Source organism: Microtus pennsylvanicus, chromosome 11 (genome assembly GCF_037038515.1).
Source record: "Microtus pennsylvanicus isolate mMicPen1 chromosome 11, mMicPen1.hap1, whole genome shotgun sequence".
Classification (NCBI taxonomy): domain Eukaryota; kingdom Metazoa; phylum Chordata; class Mammalia; order Rodentia; family Cricetidae; genus Microtus; species Microtus pennsylvanicus.
The window spans coordinates 26,272,673-26,290,899 of record NC_134589.1 but is presented as its reverse complement, the minus strand read 5'-3'; the positions used below and the strand labels follow the sequence as shown (position 1 = coordinate 26,290,899).

The following is an 18,227-nucleotide window of genomic DNA, read 5'->3' as shown; positions in this document are numbered from 1 at the left end:
GTTTAGCTCTGCACTCTGATCTTCAGGCAAGCTTTATTTGTCAGATTACAAACAAAACATCACTACGACAAAGTCTCAACGTGTTCTGTGTCTAGAACTACCTTTGGCCTCTATCTCCTGTCTCTGAAAATCCCACTGACACTGTCTTCCCTATTCAGGTCTCTATTGCCTCCTGTTAACCCTCTAGATGCCACAGCCTCTTTATGAACCCAACTCCAGTACCAACCACCTACCAGTATTCAGGAAGACCCAACAGCCTAGACAGCAAGGCCTTCAAGAATCTTCCTACTTTTCCCCTGCCGCCGCCGAGTTGCGCGGAGGCGGAGCCAAGGGTGCGTTCAAGATTCGGCCTCACCCGTAATCCACCGCCACGGCCGAGGAAGGCACTGCTGCTGGAGGTGTAATGGACGTCAACACTGCTCTTCAAGAGGTGCTGAAGACCGCCCTCATCCACGATGGCCTCGCACATGGCATCCGCGAAGCTGCCAAAGCCTTAGACAAGCGCCAAGCCCATCTCTGTGTGCTTGCATCCAACTGTGATGAGCCTATGTATGTCAAGTTGGTGGAGGCCCTTTGTGCTGAGCATCAAATCAACCTGATTAAGGTTGATGACAACAAGAAACTCGGGGAATGGGTAGGCCTCTGTAAGATTGATAGAGAGGGAAAGCCACGGAAAGTAGTTGGTTGCAGTTGTGTAGTGGTTAAGGACTATGGCAAAGAATCTCAGGCCAAAGATGTCATCGAAGAGTACTTCAAGTGCAAGAAATGAATAAATAAAAATTTTGGCTTATTAAAAAAAAAAAAAGAATCTTCCTAGTAGGCAGCTCCTCTGTGTCTCAGAAGCTGCTCCCAAATAACCATATAAAAACTTAATTCTAAAGGCTCGGCTGATTCCAACTTAAACAAACCTGTTTATATTAATCTACATTCTGCCGTGTGGCATTACCTCTTTCATCTTGCACTTCCTGTTTCCTCTCCTTGTCTCATTGGTGACTCCTCTAACTCCATCCTCCTTCTTCCCAGCATTTTCTCTGCCCCCAAAATCCTGCCTAGCCATAGGCCAATCAGCTTTTTTGGTTTTATGGGGGGGGGGGGGGGGGGCAGAGAAGGGTTTCTCTGTAGCTCTGGAGCCTGTCCTGGAACTAGCTCTTGTAGACTAGGCTGGCTTCGAACTCACAGAAATCTGCCTGCCTGTCTCCCGAGTGCTGGGATTAAAGGTGTGCCCCACCACCGCCCAGCACAGCCTATCAGCTTTTTACTAACAATGAGAGCAATACATATCTACAGTGTACAAAGACTGTTATCCACAGCATCTCCTCGGCCACAATTTCCCTCCACAGTTGCCCCCTCTGGTCTATGTACATTCCATTCAACATGGGTATTTATTCCCTCCTGCCCAGCCCTGCTCATCAGACAGAAGCCTTTCTTCCTACCTCAGTATCCTTTTGCCCACTCCCAGTTTTTCTAGCCCATCTGCTCCAAGTGGTTACTCACTCTGCACAGCTCTCCACTGGCACCTAGGGATACTCAACGGCTTTCATAGCTGTCCCTCCCACAAGAGTCTAAGCTCCTCACAGGCAGAGAACCATATAGCTCCTAAAGGACAAACTGCTAGCATTTTTTTTTTTAAATTGTTTCTCTGTGTAGCACTGGCTGTCCTGGAACTCAACAGAGCAGGCTGGTCTCGAACTCACTGAGATCCACCTGCCTCTGCCTCCCGAGTGCTGGGACTAAAGGTGTGCACCACTAGCAACCTTACTTGGAATGCTTATTCACAGCTTGAAATGTGGCCTACTTGGGGTCAGGGGAAGATTTTTCTGTGCTGTTAAGCCCACGGTTCCCAACCTTCCTAGTGCTGTGACTCTTAAATCCAGCTCATGTTGTGGTCACCCCCCAACCATAAAATCTTTTCATTGCTACTTCACAACTGTAATTTTGCTACTGTAACATAAAAAAATGTTTTCTCTTGGTTTTAGGTAACCCCTGTGAAAAATATAGCTCAACCCCCCGCAGGGGGTCTCAACCCAGAGGATAAGAACCATTGTTAGGATGAGAACCACTGTGTTAGGCCTTTCTTGCCAGTATCTCAGGTGATAACTCTCTGCCCTCCAGACCTGGGAGTTCATTTGTAAGCTTAGGACTTATTTAAAAATAAAGTACAACTATTTTGACCCACTGTTTCGGGTCATCAGTGCCAGGGCATGGCAGAGCACAGCAGTCCCTCATGGTAGTAAGGGAGCAGAGGCAACCTGGGCTCTGAGCTTCCTCCTGCCTTTAATTTCTTCTGGCCACACCAACAATTGTAGGCTATTCCTCTCTAGGCAATCCCCAGGGACCAACCTCAGGCATACCCAAGGATGCTCTCTCTCATTCCGGGCATCTCATCCCCCAGACTCAAAAACCCTTCCCAGGAACAAACACACTCAGTTTTCAATAGAAGTTTTCTTTTATTTTGAGATTGAAACAATGGAATGAAATTGCTTTGTGGCTGAAACAACATTCACCGGGAAGGAACCCGGAGCGCTCACTCATTGAAACAACAAACTTGCCAAGTCCGAGCCAGCTGCCCACCTCCCCCAGCTTCAAGAAAAAGATAGGAAGAGGGCACAATCAAATTCAGGGATGTGACACTGGCAGAGTTCCCGTAGTAAAGTACAGTTTTCAAAGTTGTGATTATCGAATACAACAGTCACAAGCAGCAGCCCTCCAACCCCTCCCAGATTCCCACCCAGAAGCATCAACTCCTCACGGGAAGCCTGTCTCAGGACTGCCTGTCAATCAATCCATTCTGCCTTAGGGGAGCAGGCTCTTTTGACTTAACTCTGGTTTGAGCGACCAGAATCAAGATTCTGAAGGGAGACTCCAAATGGTTATAGAAGATATTTATTATGCTAATTTATAATCTGCTTAAATTCATTCGAATGAGCTCACATAAAACTGTAATTAATGTCACCAGTGGTCCCTAGCCACCTGCCAAGAGGGAACACTGAGTCAGGACCGTGTCTCCCCAACCCAGTGTTCCTTCTCGTGGTCTAAGTCACCTGGCTGGGAGAGTTAGTGACCAGAAGCACAGATGGGTCTCACTGGCAGCCACGGGGTGGGATATGATAAGCCAAAGAGCACACTAGGAACGCTATCTCATCATCTTAAGTGAAGGTTGCCAGAAAGTGACACGTATGTATGTATGGGGGGGGGGGACTGTTTAGGCAACTAATCCATTGGTTACTGGAAATCGTCTCCCTCTGTTAAAATAATTTTGTTTTGGTTTTTAATTTTTTAAAATATTTTTTGGAAAGTATTTTTAAGGTAATATTTTTTTCCTCTGGAAAAAGAAACCTTTCCCCCCCTAAGCTAAGCAAGTTGAGTCGCCACTACCTAATTTCTCTATGCTGTTTCGCTAAGAGGTAGATAAAAACAAAGGTGAAACGGGGCTTCTAGAAGGTCCTTTAGAGGGTGGGGAGGGCTGGGTCACCCAGTGGCACCCCAACTACAAAGATGGCCTGAGCAAGCCTGATAGACTGGGCTGGGCCCCAGGGCAAAGGATCATGTCCATCTCTTCTCCCCCAGAGTCAACTGCCCCGCACGGAGAAGAGCTCAGTGGAGGTAGAGGACACTCAAGAAACCCTGTAGTAGAGGCCCTGGTTCTGGGACTTCCGAACACAGGAGCCGAGCGAGGGAGTCCAGGCCAGACCCAGAACTCACCTGCAGCCAGCTCTCTAAGGGAAGAGCCCATTCCTTTCCTCACTGGCTTGTCCACCCAAGCTAAGGCAAGCGCGGGAAGGACAAGCTGGAGCAAAAGGGGTGGGAGCATGGGTGAGGAAAGCAGAAAAGGGGGGTACGGGACAAGATGACGAACCCTGCCAACCCGACCGATATGAGTGGGGACCTTGGCAGGCCTGCCCGATCCCCAAGACAAACCTTTTGTGGCATAAGCCTCAACTCTCTTCTGGCTGGGATTCATACCCTCATGCATGAGTCCCTGCCCTTATTTCCAATCTCACTGTAAGGACTGAGGTAGTAGTTCATCCATTCATACTCATCACTCATCATCTGTGATTACGAAAACACACGGGCTCCAGGAGCTTCCTGCTATTTCAGAAGAACAAACGCTCTTCTTCTGTCAGTCCAGATCCAACCATTCGAGGCCATTAGCAATGGTGCCCGCAGACCATGCAGGGCTAAGGCTCTGACCCATCCACCAGACCCCTTGGGCGCGTGGCCTCTCCCATATCCTGTACCCTCACCGAGATGTAACCAAAGGAAAGAAACAGGGAGTTTCGGCTGGTTTTACTCTACTTCTGAATATGAGAGAAACATGCTGCACCTAAACCATTGAGTATCTGGAAGGAAAATGGCTTTTACATCCCCTGGCTTTGAGGATTCTCTTCAATCTTCCTACAGTGTCCTGTCAGGCAGAGCTGTTTTCCTTCTATTGGGCTTTCAACAAACAGGCAAAACAGTTGTGTGGTTAGACTGGCAAAGCCACTAGGCTCTCCCTCATGAACAGGGAAAGGAAAGGAGACCTCGCCCCAAGAGAGGGGGAGTAGAGTTGCCTAAAGGCGCCAGCCAGCTCCACCTGGGGCTCAGTTAGGCTTGGCGCCCTCTGGGGCTGAGGTAGTTAGTAGCACTGATGGTTCCCAGTTTGGCAGAGGGTGTCTGGAAAGGGAGGAGGGGAAGGCACCCTTGAGAGCTAACTGAGGCCCCTCCTCACTGCCAGTCTGCCAGGCCTGAAGGGAATTCCATGGTGCCATCTCTGCAGTGGGGACAGGGGAAAGCAGTCCCACGAGGAGCTGGAAAGAGTCCCTCCTTCCCCAAAGTGCAACAGGGAGTCAAAGGACCCCTTTTTTCCTGCTCCCTAGCCCTTGGCAAGCACCACTCCCAAATCCCCCAGGAGCTTAAGAAGAGTGGGTCCTTGTCTTTAGTGTACACTGTCTCCAGGCCCCTCCCCCTTGCAAACAGGCCTAGGAAATGTAGAAAGATGGCCGGCCACTGCTTTTGTCTCAGAAACAGTCTCTCAGCCTCTGTCTGTCTGTCTGTCTTTGGCACAAAGGAAAACGGACATACAGAACCAACCGGAGCATCCTACTCCAGTGTCCTCTGGGTTTGACATGGGGTCTCTCCAGCCAACAGTGAGGCTTGAGTTTTCCCCAAGAGTGGAGAGCTCGGGGAGAAAATGGAAAACAGAAAGGACTAGAGAGGAGCCAAGGCCACACAACTGCCCTGTCCTCAACTAGGCTCTCTCCTGCCTTGGTCCCCTTCAACACTGAGTCTAGAACTCAGCTGCAAAGGCAACCAGACCCCAAAGGTGGTTTAAGCCCCCACGCTGTGAGCGGCAGGCACAGTTCTAAAGTCAGTGAATCAAACCATTTGGCTTTTTATGTGTTTCAAAGAATTGAAAAGAAAAAAAAAATCCTAAAGAGATGGTCGTTTCATAAAAACACACGTGTAGCATACATACACCTCTTTATACACACCTTAGGGCGTGGGAGCATTTGTTTTAAGTTGCTTTTCTCAATACCATCCAAATCTCCCAAGTGCTTATTGTAATAGTTGCTTTCTTACCTAGGATGGGGGGAAAGAGGTGATGAGCAGGGCAAAGGGGCTAAGATCTGGCCCTTGGGTCACAGGACAACCCTAGACAGACCAGGCTTCTCCTTTCTGCTGACCTCTGACCCCAAATCAATCTTTCTAGTAAGCCAACTTTCACAATCTTCCTGCTGGACAAGTCCGGCCACAAGGGGAACTTTGCCCAATCCATGTAAGTTTTCATGTCCCTGCCATACTTTCTGATCTCTTCTGGGGGCTCAATCAGTCAAAGGAAGAGGACTTGGGCTGAAAAAGTGTGAAGGGAGCAGGCCCCCAAGGAATGGAACACCCCAACAATCTCATTTCAGATACCGTGGGATCCCCCCCTCCACCCATGATCATTTGAGCCGGTATCAAAGCATGCTTGCTGCAAGAAATCCACTTTAAATCACTAAACGGCCGATGTCTGAACATTGTTTGCTTTGTTTGGAGACGAAGCATGTAGAGCCAGACGGGAAATTGGGAGACCCTTTGTGTCTGGGACAGGCCTGTTACCATCCAAAAGACTTTCCTGCTTCTCCTCTTTGGACTAGATGGTTCGAGGGCTATGAGGGGTTGTCACAGGGGCCATGTGGTAAGATCGTACCAAAGCAAAACTCTGTCCCAATCATGTTCATCATCTTCCCTCCCCTCTTGGCTGCCCACCACCCTAAATCAAGAATTTCTACCTAACAGGTCCAACCAAACCAAGCTAAGGAGACAAGGAGGTGGGGGAGAGCAGTCCTTGTCGACTTGCTTGCCTTGCAGTCTATGAATGATACAGACTAAGAACAGCAAGGTGGGATGGAAATGAAACAATAACCAAAAAATAAATACGGAAAGCGCTGCATTGAGAAACCAGGACGGTCCCTCGAGGGGGAGAGGCTGGCCTTGTCTTTCTCCCATAAGCGGAATCTTGGCTCCCATATGTTTTAAGAAATACAGGTTTTCTTAAAAAGTTATATTTTTTAGTTATTCTTTCTCTCCTCGATAAAACGGAGGCAATATCTTAAAATAACAGCACCACTGGTGGGAAAACCCAGCTGAGACCCTGTTTCACCACAGGAGGAGAGGGAGGGGTGCCCACAGGCCATCTGGTTAGTGGGCACTGACTGCTGTTTGGTCCCCAAGGGTCCAAGCTCTGCTAGATTTTATCTCCTACTTCAAGGCCCTGGACCCCTTTGGGGTTATCCACTCCTCCCCTGGATCCAGCCCCCAGTACCCACCTTTCCCCACAGGGCCTGTTCTCCAGAGAGCTCCTAAAGAGTTACTGGCTCATGTAAGAAATTATGAAACATAACTTTCTCATTTTTTCTTTTCATTAAAAAAATAAAATATTCAAGACTATCAGCTTCTCTTTTGCTTTTTTTTATATAAAATATCAGCAAGCCGCAAAGAAAAAAAAATTAAAAAGAAAAAAAGGGAAATTAAAAACCGGGGTTTAGGGGAACAAAAGGAAATCATTGCTGAGGTAACGTCACACCTTGAGGTAGTTTACTTAGCACAGCACTGCCTGACTCCGCCCACACATCACGGTTGCTCGTCACTGTTGTCCTATCAGGAAGAGGGGGGCTCTGCAGGGGCTTTCCCAGTGCAGAGAGGCCTTCCTTTCTTCCCAGCACACTTGATAGTATTGTCCAGGGTAGCTAAAGTGCATCACCTGGCAAATATGCGTTACAATCAGTACAGTATTAGGAGGGGAGGCCTAGCCTCACTTAACCGATGGCCACTGTCCTCCATAAGGGCTAAACTTCCAACAGGATCTTATTGAGCCTGGTCAATTAATAAATTAAGTGTGTTCACCCCTTTGTGCACAATGCTGCTGGTATTCTGAAGTTTGTTCTCAGGCATGCCTTTCATAATAACAATCGACAATTCATGGAGACGTGAGCAGTCAAGTCAAATACTCCTCTACAATAAAAACAGAAGCATATTCTGTAATTGACTAAGTCTGCCAGACGAAGGACTTTAAGCTTTATCAGGAGCTCAAGGTTGGGTTGTAGTCCCACTGCCACAAGGAAACAGTGCCGTGGCAGGGACCACAATGCCTGCCTCAGCCCTTGTAAGAGCACACGGGTTAGAGCGAGAGCACCTTTGGGCCACTCAACTCCTCCATGGAACTGAGACGCTATCAAAGGGAGCACACACCCCCTTTCCCAGAGCTCATATATCCAATCATTAAAATAGACTTTAAAAAAAAATATAAAATCCGCCTGAGAATGATAGGAATCAGGGACAGTGATTAGCCCACACCCTGCTGAGCACGCGGTACCACCCATGTGTACCAGGGCACCAGGCAGGACCCACAGGGTTAGATGGGCATAAACGTAGTGGGGAATCTTGTGGGGAAGCCCCCGCTGACCAGGGGAAATTTCTGTTGTGCCAATTTTTCTAGATGGCGATCTGTAATAGCTCACCCACGAGGGTGTGCTATGTTTTTCTTTTTGTGATGCCAAGGATGGAAACCAGGGCCTTGAACATGCCAGGCAAGTATGCTGACCACTGGGCTCTATCCTCAGCCCAAGGACTCCTTTTAAACGTGGATCAGTATATCTTAATCATTATCTCTCTCCTTCTTTCTATCCTGCTGTTCCCATTGGTGGGTTGAGGATCAGGCGCTCTCCAGCGTTAATATTGTAAACAAAGCTGTGCTCCAGCCCCCACCCCACCCCATAGTAGCAAGGCTGGGACAGTGTAAATGAATACGGGAAGCGGCAAGATATTGGTCAAGACATTGAGAGTGGGAGAAATTTTCATCAATTAACCAAGAAGTCAAGTTAGAAAGATTATGGGGTCAAGAAACAAACCGTCCTTTGAGGTTTAATAAAACCTGAAGGAAATTTTATTTCTCTTCCCCACTGGGAGCCGACCCATCTTCCTGATGGAGGCTGGAGAACTTCCTCAAACAATCCACGTTTAAAAGCAACCCAAGCTACAAGGGGGGAGGCCTTGGTGGCCACCAGCTACAATTGCAAGGGTGGCACTCCAAGGGGTGGACCATGGTGGTCACCTGGCTGAACTGGGGGCGAGAGATCAGGATTCCTCACTGGGACATTTTTCTCAAGACAGTGGGCAAACCTGATCTCCAGCCAGGCCCAAAGCCCCTGATTCCCACTCATTCTCAGGCCTGCTGGGAAAAGCGCACTGGCCCTCCACACTCCAGTTCCGCGTCCTGCCTGCTGATCTGGAGCCATCGGGACAGGAAGGGGCGGTCGGTCACTTCCTCCGTGCCTGGGCCTGGTTGCTCTGTCCCTTCTGGTGCTGTTGCTTAACCTGAGCCAGGATGTCTCGGATCTTCCGCTGAGCCATCTGCATTGAAAACAGGCAAGGAGAGGGAGGATGAGGCCCTCCAAGGAGAGGCTTTGCAAATGGGAAAGACCCGAGGAAGGGCAGGAGGAAGGGAGAGGGCTCATTGGCATTGGTGGTTTCAAGTAGATTTCCAGTGCCTTCTTTTGCTGAAACGCAGTGCCAATGCACCTGGCACCGGTGAGCCGAGATCTACTTCCATTCTTACAGCCTTATTTCCCTCATCTGAATAATGGGTTCTTGTGGGGCTTGAACGATTTACTAGACACAAAGCTTCTGAGACAATGCTGGGCCCAGCAAAAATCTTAGTTATCATTCCCATGGTTCTCACTGCTTCTCAAAGACCTTAGTAGAAAGCTACCAACACCAGGGGGCACAGCAGGGAGGGTGTTCTGTGGAGTCGGCTGAAAGCCTGAGTCTCCAAACCACACAATCAGTCCCTAGGGCCACAGCTCACTGATAAAGATGCAACACTGGGCTGATGGTTGAGGGTTTAAGCCCTTTGTTGCCAAGCAGTGGTGGCACACGCCTTTAACCCCAGCACTTGGGAGGCAAGAGGCAAATTTCTGTGAGTTTGAGGCCAACCTGGTCTACAGAGCTATGTTCCAGGACATCTAGGGCTACACAGAGAAACTTGAAAAAGAAAAACCAACCCTCCCCTCAAAAGAGAGAGCCCCTTTGTCAATCCGTTTCCTCCCCTTGCTTAGGATCAACCAAATTTGAACCTGAGATGGGTGCTGCTTCCCTGGCGTCAGAGCCACCACTGTGACTTGTGGGAAAGGGGCAAGAGTTACAAATGACGCAAAGCCAGGTACAGGGACATGTATGTATGAATACTTAATAAATACAATCATTATATATCGTACATAATAGACTTGGAAACTAATAACTTAATTCTTTAAACTTTTGAATTGTGTGCATTTGCACATTTAATTCAGAGGACAATCTTCAGGAGTTGGTTCTCTGGGACCGTGACGAGGGTCCCGGAGACTGCACTCGGGGGTATGCTTGGCGATAAGAGCTTTTACCCATGGAGCCACTCCTCAACCTGAACCAGCCCAGCCCAGCCCAGCGCTGAGCAGGCCGAGGACCTGTGCAAGTCACACAGATTGACCTGGAGAGACCTCTCTCTGCTCCTGGCTCCTGAGTCCTCTGGAGGCAGAGGAGCATGGTACATACCTGGCTGGCATAGAAATGCCCAATGATCTTAACAATGACTTGGTCATTCTCATCCGGGGTCTGGTCTCTTGGCACTACCACTTCAGCAGCAGTCAGGTTCTGCAGCTCATTCACCTAGGGGTGGGACAGCCAGGAGCTCAGAGCACCAGCAATGAAATGTACAGGGGCGGAAGGCAACTCAGTGGAAGAATGCTTTGATTAGCGTATACAAGGTCCTGAGTTCAAGATGTAGCACCAAAGGGAAAAAAAAATAAAACCACGGTGGGACTGGAGGGTGGTGAGAGAGGTGAAGGGCACTGGCCTGGAAATAGAATCAAGTCAATGTACAAATGCGGGTAAAAGTGAGAAGACTAGACCAAAGGGTGGGCTGTAGAGGCCAAGCCCAGAGCCTTCAGCCCTCGGAGCTTACCGTTTTGCCGCCTTTGCCGATGACCCGGCCAGCTGCTGAAGCTGGCACGCGTATGTGGGTCTCCAGCTTTACTTCCTCCTTGGGACCAAAGAAATTCTCTTCTTTTAGTTTGCCATAGATTCTTCCCTGGGCCTAGGGAGGAGGCCATGGTTAAAAGCAGTCATGTATCTGGGTGAAAGGCCCTAGGCTCCAGTCCAGCCTTTCCCACCCAAGTGGTCAGAACTCTACCTAGGAGGACCAACCAGCTATAAAGCAGGTGGTTACAATGGTTCCCTGATTACCTGTAATGCTGGAGACCTTCAGATTATGACCCATGAGTAAATGTACAAATATCCCAGCACTGCACAGGTATGAGGATCTGGTCTGCAGATCTGGTTCTGGGCCAGATAGAGTTACCCTGCCCTAACCTCTTCCCACCTCCCTCCTAAAGGAGACCCGAATAAACACAGGTTCTGGGACGACTTGAGATGTGGCAATAACTAACGCATCACAACCGTGAATGGCAAGAACTGACTCTGGGTACCTAGAAAGTACCCTGCCTCACACCTCAGAGATCAAGTGAAGCAGGAGCAGCACAGACATAAAGGAGATGGGGAGCTGCCATCAAATGCCAACACCCCAGATTCCCTTCTTTCTTGCATTCCTGAGTGGGCATGTGGAAGCGAGGAAGGAAGTGGATATGAACAACTATTAAGCTTTATAGCTCTTTGAAAGCAGCTTTGCAGCTGTTTATCCTGCAGAAAGACTAGAAGCCATGACAGCCCCAGGATTTTTCCTGCATGTGTCAAGTTCCCAACCTTAGTTACTCTGTATCCATCGTGGAAAATATAAATCAAACCTTGAATTGAGCCTCTGGGGGTCCAGTGATGATAACCATTCGAACTTTGGAGTCAGGTGTTTCCGGTGGAGCTATCTATAAAACACACGGTTGGTCAGATGGGGGTGCTTCCATAGGAAGGCACCCCTACCTCCTCTAGCTCCCTCCCATTGCCCATTCTGAGAAGGGGAGGAGACAGCATGGGCAGCAGGCCAGAAGGACCTGCCTCAGAGATGCTTCCTCAGTAGGACTTCTCAGCCAGCAGCCCCTCTGAGGCTCTTAGCAGAGAGCTGCCAAGAGGCAGGGAGTCATGTGATGACTAGGAAGGAGAAGATAGTGGTTACACCTCCTTTAGGGCCCGGGGGGAAACACAAAGCTTTAAATGCCATTAAATGAAACCCATGAATCTGGACATGTGAGATCATCAGCACTGGTGTCCTGATGAGAATCCCCTCGCTCTCCTGGATCCTGGATGCAGGACAACCAGCACAGACATACTCCACCTGCTTCCTACAACCCATACCAGGAAACTGAGACCCACTGGAGTCCAGCAGGGGTGGGGAGATTGGTTTTGAATGGGTCTGGGATGGGATTCATTCTACTTTGTGGCAATTTCAGCCTTCTGTCTATATAATACCATCTCTCATGTAGCCTGCAAACCTCAAGTACTGAAAACACCCACAAGGGACTGGGCTTTCATTCCCCCAAAGTGTGAAGGGAGCTGGAGTCCATACTAGTCTCAGAAGAACTCAGAGCAAATCACCTTGATAGAGGCACTGGCGAACCGCGAGAGCTGTTTGATGTGCTGTCCTTTCTTGCCGATGATGGCACCCACAGCCTGGGCGGGGATGAACACCTGTACCATCTCCTGCTCGGGAGCCTGCTGCCAGGACAGAGGAATCCTTACCAAAGGACCAGGGAGTGGAGCGAGGCAGGACCCAGGAGTCCCTCCACCCTCCACAGTGGGTAGCCAGCTGCACCCTGGGCCACAGAAAGATAGCATGAACTCTTTTTAGCTCTTTTCCAGCTAAGGGGAAGAAAAAAAAATCAAGTGGAAAGCTGTCACCATTTGGCTGGACTACTTTCCTTCTGGCTCCTATACTGGCTACAAAGGTCATCTTGTTGATATTCCAAACCCCCACACTCCCATGGGTCCCCGGCAATAAATCCTTTCACCTACCATGAAGGAGCTATAGGGAGCAGCCCCGGTGACGCTGCTGGGAGGTGGTGGGACGGCACTGGACGAGGCTGGGAAGAGACCTACAGCAGCCAGGTTGAGACCAGGGATGAGGTGGGACTGCAACTGGAGAGAGGGGAGGCACAGGTCAGCGTATCCACAGCTACATGACCTTATCCAGAGTACGCCTGCTCTACGAGGACAACTTCCCGAGGGGCCTGCTGGGCCCTGGTAGTGGCTCTGGCTAACTTACAAGAGCCAGCATGACCAGAGCAAATCAGCTCCCTATTGGAGTTATTTGCTTTTGTACAAAAACCTGCTCGGCACTGTGGTTTCTCTTGAGCCATGGAGATATCCTCGCTGGACCATACTGGAATGTTTATGCAGGAAGACAACCAGCAGGCTCCCTAGTTATTTCTGCCACATTAAAGGAAACAAAAACGGCTCATACCTGAGAATGTGATGCCCCTCCATGAAAAGCTGGGACAACTTTCCCTTTGATTCCTGGGGCACAAGTAGTTCTGAGCCTTTCTGCTAAGTATATCATCCCTAGTTTCCTTTAAAAGACCAAGATGGGGCTGGGCATGGTGAAAATAAAATCCCAGCCTTGGGAGACAGGCATATATCTCTGCGAGTTAGAGGCTAGCTCTATTATCAAGTTCCAAGGCAGCCTGAGCTACATACTTAGACCGTGTCTGAAACAAGACGAGATGGTGACAAGCAAAATCAGATCACAGGGACAGGGAGATGGCCTGTGCATAAGAGCACTGAGGACAGAGTGGGAATCCCAGCACCCATGGAAATGATCTTATCTGTAGCTAGCCCAGTGGGGTTTGGGGGACAGAGACAGGACTGCTGGGTCTTGTCAGTTAATTCCAGGTTTGTAAATGACAGTGCGTGAATAGAACGAAGGGATGAGCGATAGAGCAGAACACCTCATTTCCCCCCCACACACAAACAAAATAAAAAAATAAAAATCCTATGAGCTGGGTGTGGTGGTACATGCCAGTAAACTCAGCACTTGGTAGGTCAAGATAAGAGAACTGAATTCAATTATAGCATACAGTTAAGGCCTGTCTCAAGGGGAAAAAAAAAGATTGAAATTATGACCCTTCTGTCTACTACGGTACACAACTTTTACTGGAAAAGGATCACAGTATCTAGACCAGATTGGCTAAGGTATAGAAATTCATGAAACCTAAGATTATGCCTTCAACCCCACTGCAGGAGGTAGATGAGCCCTGTTGACTAAATACAGCTACCCACTTCCGGCAGCAAAGTGTCTACCTACAATGTACAAGATTTGAACTCCAGCACCACCGCCACCAAAACAGAGATATGTATGATATGAGTAAGTCTAAAAGCACAAACTGAGGGGCTGGAAAGGTGCCCCAGTGGCTAAAGGCACTGGCTACTCTCCCAAAGGACCCAGGTTCAATTCCAAGCACCCACATGGTGGCTCACAACCATTTGTAATTCCTCTTCACCAGGGAATCTGATATCCTCTTCTGGCCTTGGTGGGCACCTGGGATGCACATGGTGTCCTGACATACATGTAGGAAAAACAGGTATAAGAAAGTGCTGCTGCCCTTGCGGAGTTCAGAGAAGGGACTGAAGAGGGGACAGGGATGTAGTTTGGAGGTACGGGCTTTTGCCCATCTCCTGGGCTGACATTCAACTCCCAGCAACAAAGACAGGAAGGTGCCCCCTCTCACTCACACTCATGGCCGCTACATCGTTCTCGTAGGCCTCTCGAACTTTCTTCATGATCTCTTGCTCAGCCCTGCAGCAGTTCTCAATGGCCCCCTTCACAGTGATGGTCCTCTCAGGGTTATACAGGGTGAGATCCTGGAGCCTGGCAGGAGAGCAGGGCAATGTTAAGCAGTGGGCACTGCAGGACTAGGAGCAGCCGAGTTACAGGGCCAGCACTCCTAAAGGTTATCCAGCTTATCTCGAGCCTCAGGTAGCTGGGGCAAGGACTGGACAACCAAGAACAAAACCTTCTGTGGCGGGTGCGGTCCCCAGACACGCAGGTTGGCTGCAGGTGGCCCCTGGTGCTCTTCTGCAGAAGAGGTGCCCTACAGACAGGTCAGTTTCTAAAGGATGGAGAGGCAGGGTGCTTACAAATAGCTAGCCAGTGCCTTTCACCGGTTCTCCGGAGAAAGACCAGCGCACCCACCCTAAAAAGGGCCAAGGTTTGTGTACCACACACAGTGGCAGATACCTAAAGCCCACACCCTAGCTGCAGGCTTTCCTGGAGATGCCCTGGGGTAGACTGTGCCAAGAGGAGGGGTGCTCCAACCCTTGAGAGGTAGATAAGGATCCCATTACATCTTCGATTTGCCTTAGACCAGCAGAAGCAGTGCCCAATTTAAAAGGCTCAGTGACAAAATTCTCTGGTACCCCAGGCCCTGTGCTCACCACTTCTGAAAAGGGAACCAGTGAAAGCCTTACGATGAGATGGTGATCTTTGTTTCTGTGTCTTGCTCCACCTTCTTCAAGTTCCTGCCTTCCTTGCCAATGAGTCGCCCCACAAAGTTATTATGGGCCAGGATCTTCAGGGGAACCTCATCTGCCCTGGGGAGAAAATGGGGGACAGAAGAGTCAATAACGTCAACAAGGATTCAAACACGATGGGGTCACTCTCAACTGACAAACCCAGGAAGACGCACCAATCAAGTGTCAGAAGGCTATAAAACCTAGTAGATCAATGTTCTACAAACAGAGAAATGGTCAGTGAGGATGGACTGTGGAAGGCAGGATGAAGTTTGGTAGCCAAAGCTTTATTTATCTTAACTGTGATCATGGTTTCAACAGGTACTGACACACAAATCGAAACTCAAACTGCACACCTGAGAAATCACCAAACTGTACATAGGAAAAACAAGTGCAATAGGGTTTGAGAGTTTAGCTCAGTAATTTAGCTGAGCTGTCCACCCCCAAGGTGAAGGGGGCTGAGGGAGCAGCAAGGAAGGGGAAACAATACACAATTAAGCCAGATATGGTAGCATGTGCCTACAGTCCCAGCCACTCGAGACTGAGGCTAGAGGATCCACTGAGCCCGGGGAATTCTAGGCTAACCTAGGCAACATGTCTATAAACAAACATTATTGTATTAATTGAATCCAATAAAGCTGTATCAAGAAAATAAGAGAGTTGGATGGGGTAGCAAATCCCTTTAATTCAGCACTCAGAAGACAGAGGCAGGCATATACCTGAGTTTGAGGCTAGCCTAGTCTACAGACTAAATTCTAGAGGTAGAAACTATTGTCTAAAAAAAGGAAGGAAGAAAAGAAAAGCACACCTTCAATCAATCCTAGCACTTGGGAGGCAGAGGCAGGATGTCTGGTCTACAGAGTGAGTTCCAGGACAAGAAACCCTATCTTGAAAAATAACAAAAACAAAAAAAAAGCCCCAACAACGGAAATATTGTGGTGATGCACAACTATTATTAACAAGACCACAAATTCCAAAGCTGGACTGTGGAAGACCCTATTCTCTCTTTTAAGGGGCAGGGAGCATGAGAGAGAGAGAAAGCAACGGAGACAGAGAATGTGTGAGGATGACTGCACGAACATAAATAGAAACACTGAGCACATAAAACTTCTAGAGGATTATTCAAGGAGAAGATCTTATCTCTAGCTTTTGTGCAGTTTGTGACTCTGTATGGCTATTAACAATTACAAGCAGAGGCTGGGGTGTGGCTCAGCAGCCAAGCGTCCGCCTGGCACGTGTGAAGCCTGGGGCTTGGATCTTACGTTTTGGTGTCCTTTGCCTCCTTGTGCATTATCTCCAGGATCATCTTACAGGCCGAGGAGCAGCCTTCAGGAGTTGAATGCACACTGATGGCCTTCTCGGCAGCCCCTGCGTTCTCCTTCCTATGCACGTCTATCCTGAGGACCACAAAAGGAAAGAGCTGGTTAGTTTGTCTCTAATAACACCGACTCCTCGTCTCTTCTCAATCAAAGGCATAGAGAATCCACTTTCAGCTGGGCAGTGGTAGTGCACGCCTTTAATCCCAAAACTTGGGAGGCAGAGGCAGACAGATCTCTGTGAGTTCGAGGTCAAGGCCAGCCTGGTCTACAATAGGTGGTTCCAGGACAGGTTCCCAACCCTATCTTGAAAAACAAAAAACAACAACAAAAAAAAAGAGAGAGGAATTCACTTTCCTTGAATGGTGCCTGTCAAGTATAGAACCAGGAAAGTAAAGATGGAGCCAGGAAATCATGGTCAGGTGTTGTTCTGCCTGCCTCCTTCAGGTGACTGGAGAGGACAATGCAGTCTACCTCACAGCTGTTTTGTGCAAACACTCCCACGGGTATGTGTGGTAGTGAAGTTCTTTTCCCCTCCTAGTGTCCTTTCACTTTCAAACACTGCATCAGGGAGAAACACTGCCCAACTACAAGTAAATGAGTGATTTTCCATGAATACGGACACAACCTGAGCTGTTCTTTCTCATAAGCACCAATCGTTAACAAAGGTAAGGGAAGCAGGTGACCGCACTACAGTGTAAGACAGAAGATAATTATGACGTATGCCAAAGGGCTGAGACTTCAGCCAAGCTGTGGTCACCATAAGGATGCCTGAGGACTGAGGGACTCAACTCACAGGGCTGGATTTCCTGGAGCAGCAACTTGCGATGAGGAATTATGGAACTCTTTCTGTTGTTCAAAGTGTATGGACCCATTCCATCTCATTTGCCCAACCTCCAGAGAGGTAATACTGTCAACCCATGTCCCAAGCAACAATTCCCAGGAGAGAGATGCTGATGCTCCAATCAGCTGCTTTCCAGGGCCTTCCCAGTACTCACTTGGACTGAGTCTGTTTTGTAATGTTGCGGATGGTGGCGCCCTCCTTGCCAATGATAGCGCCTACGTACTGCGTGGGCACCAAGAGTCGGAGGGGGATGTCTACTTGCTGCTGCTTGGCCGGAGCGCCTGTGGCCACAGGTGATCCTTGCCGGGGCTGGCCCCGAGAGCCAAAGCCTCCACGGCGCCCATTCTCAGGACCCTGTGCTATCTGCTCATCGGGTATGTATGAGACTTTCAGGGCATGGTTCTCCAGTTGATGGCCGTTTAGTTTCATAATGGCTCTGGGGACAGAGAGGAAGTTCAGTGGTCACTCCAACCATGTCAATCACATCCAGTGCTTCCTTCCACAAAGAAACTACTTGGTCACAGCGGGGATACACTGGGGACCACACTGAAGATGGGGGAGATAACCCTGTCTGCTACTGCACCGTCTCTAGGCAACCTTCCAGTCTACAAGAGAGAAGATACTAAGGGAACGTCATCAATATAGCAAGGCTTCACTCATGCTTTTCCATTTAAGACCACTGGACAGGGTTGAGGCAAGAAAAAATAAATTAACAAAATGGGGGGAAACCCCTGTGCCAATCAGAGCTATTATACAGCATGTGGTCTGTCCACTCCAGGGAGTGAGAACTATAAATGCTGATCCTAGAGGGGCTGGAAATCATGGCGGTGGTGATGAGGACTCTTGGGAGGGGATGTTAGCTGGGCTCCTAACCACCCTGGCACCACATACTTGATCCAGAAGCAGCAACCCACACCTATAATCCCAATGTTCAGGAAATGGAGGGTAGGAAAACCAGACCAGGATAGCCCTTGGCTATGTAATAAGTGAACTGGAGATCATTATCAAAAAATAAACACCTTCGATCCTTCTACCTTTTTTGAACGAGGCAGTTCCCCCCATAACCAAAAGATGGCACCAGCGACACATACAGGACTCTGCAATCCTGGGTGCCCAGA

At 49.0% G+C, this 18,227-nt stretch overlaps 2 protein-coding genes across 5 annotated transcripts in view; one reads left to right on the top strand and one right to left on the bottom strand.

Annotated features, from left to right (window-relative positions):
* The first annotated feature begins 288 nt into the window (after nucleotides 1–288).
* Nucleotides 289–808, top strand: LOC142831841 (small ribosomal subunit protein eS12-like). The gene has a single exon (XM_075942258.1). It carries the CDS (start codon nucleotides 404–406, stop codon nucleotides 767–769), a length of 366 nt encoding a protein of 121 aa, XP_075798373.1. The 5' UTR covers nucleotides 289–403; the 3' UTR covers nucleotides 770–808.
* Nucleotides 809–8,781: 7,973 nt separating this feature from the next.
* Igf2bp1 (insulin like growth factor 2 mRNA binding protein 1) overlaps nucleotides 8,782–18,227 on the bottom strand; it is a 40,027-nt gene continuing 30,581 nt past the window's right edge. Inside the window, exons 6-15 of one of the 4 annotated variants that reach the window (XM_075942253.1) lie at nucleotides 17,264–17,545; nucleotides 16,212–16,346; nucleotides 14,908–15,030; nucleotides 14,173–14,308; nucleotides 12,457–12,579; nucleotides 12,040–12,159; nucleotides 11,298–11,372; nucleotides 10,460–10,591; nucleotides 10,051–10,164; nucleotides 8,782–8,874 (exon numbers count right to left, since the gene is read on the bottom strand). In XM_075942253.1, the coding sequence (XP_075798368.1) occupies nucleotides 8,782–8,874; nucleotides 10,051–10,164; nucleotides 10,460–10,591; nucleotides 11,298–11,372; nucleotides 12,040–12,159; nucleotides 12,457–12,579; nucleotides 14,173–14,308; nucleotides 14,908–15,030; nucleotides 16,212–16,346; nucleotides 17,264–17,545 (1,333 nt within the window). The remainder of the gene's footprint in view (nucleotides 8,875–10,050; nucleotides 10,165–10,459; nucleotides 10,592–11,297; nucleotides 11,373–12,039; nucleotides 12,160–12,456; nucleotides 12,580–14,172; nucleotides 14,309–14,907; nucleotides 15,031–16,211; nucleotides 16,347–17,263; nucleotides 17,546–18,227) is intronic. The other 3 variants (XM_075942254.1, XM_075942255.1, XM_075942256.1) reach the window with 3 other exon arrangements.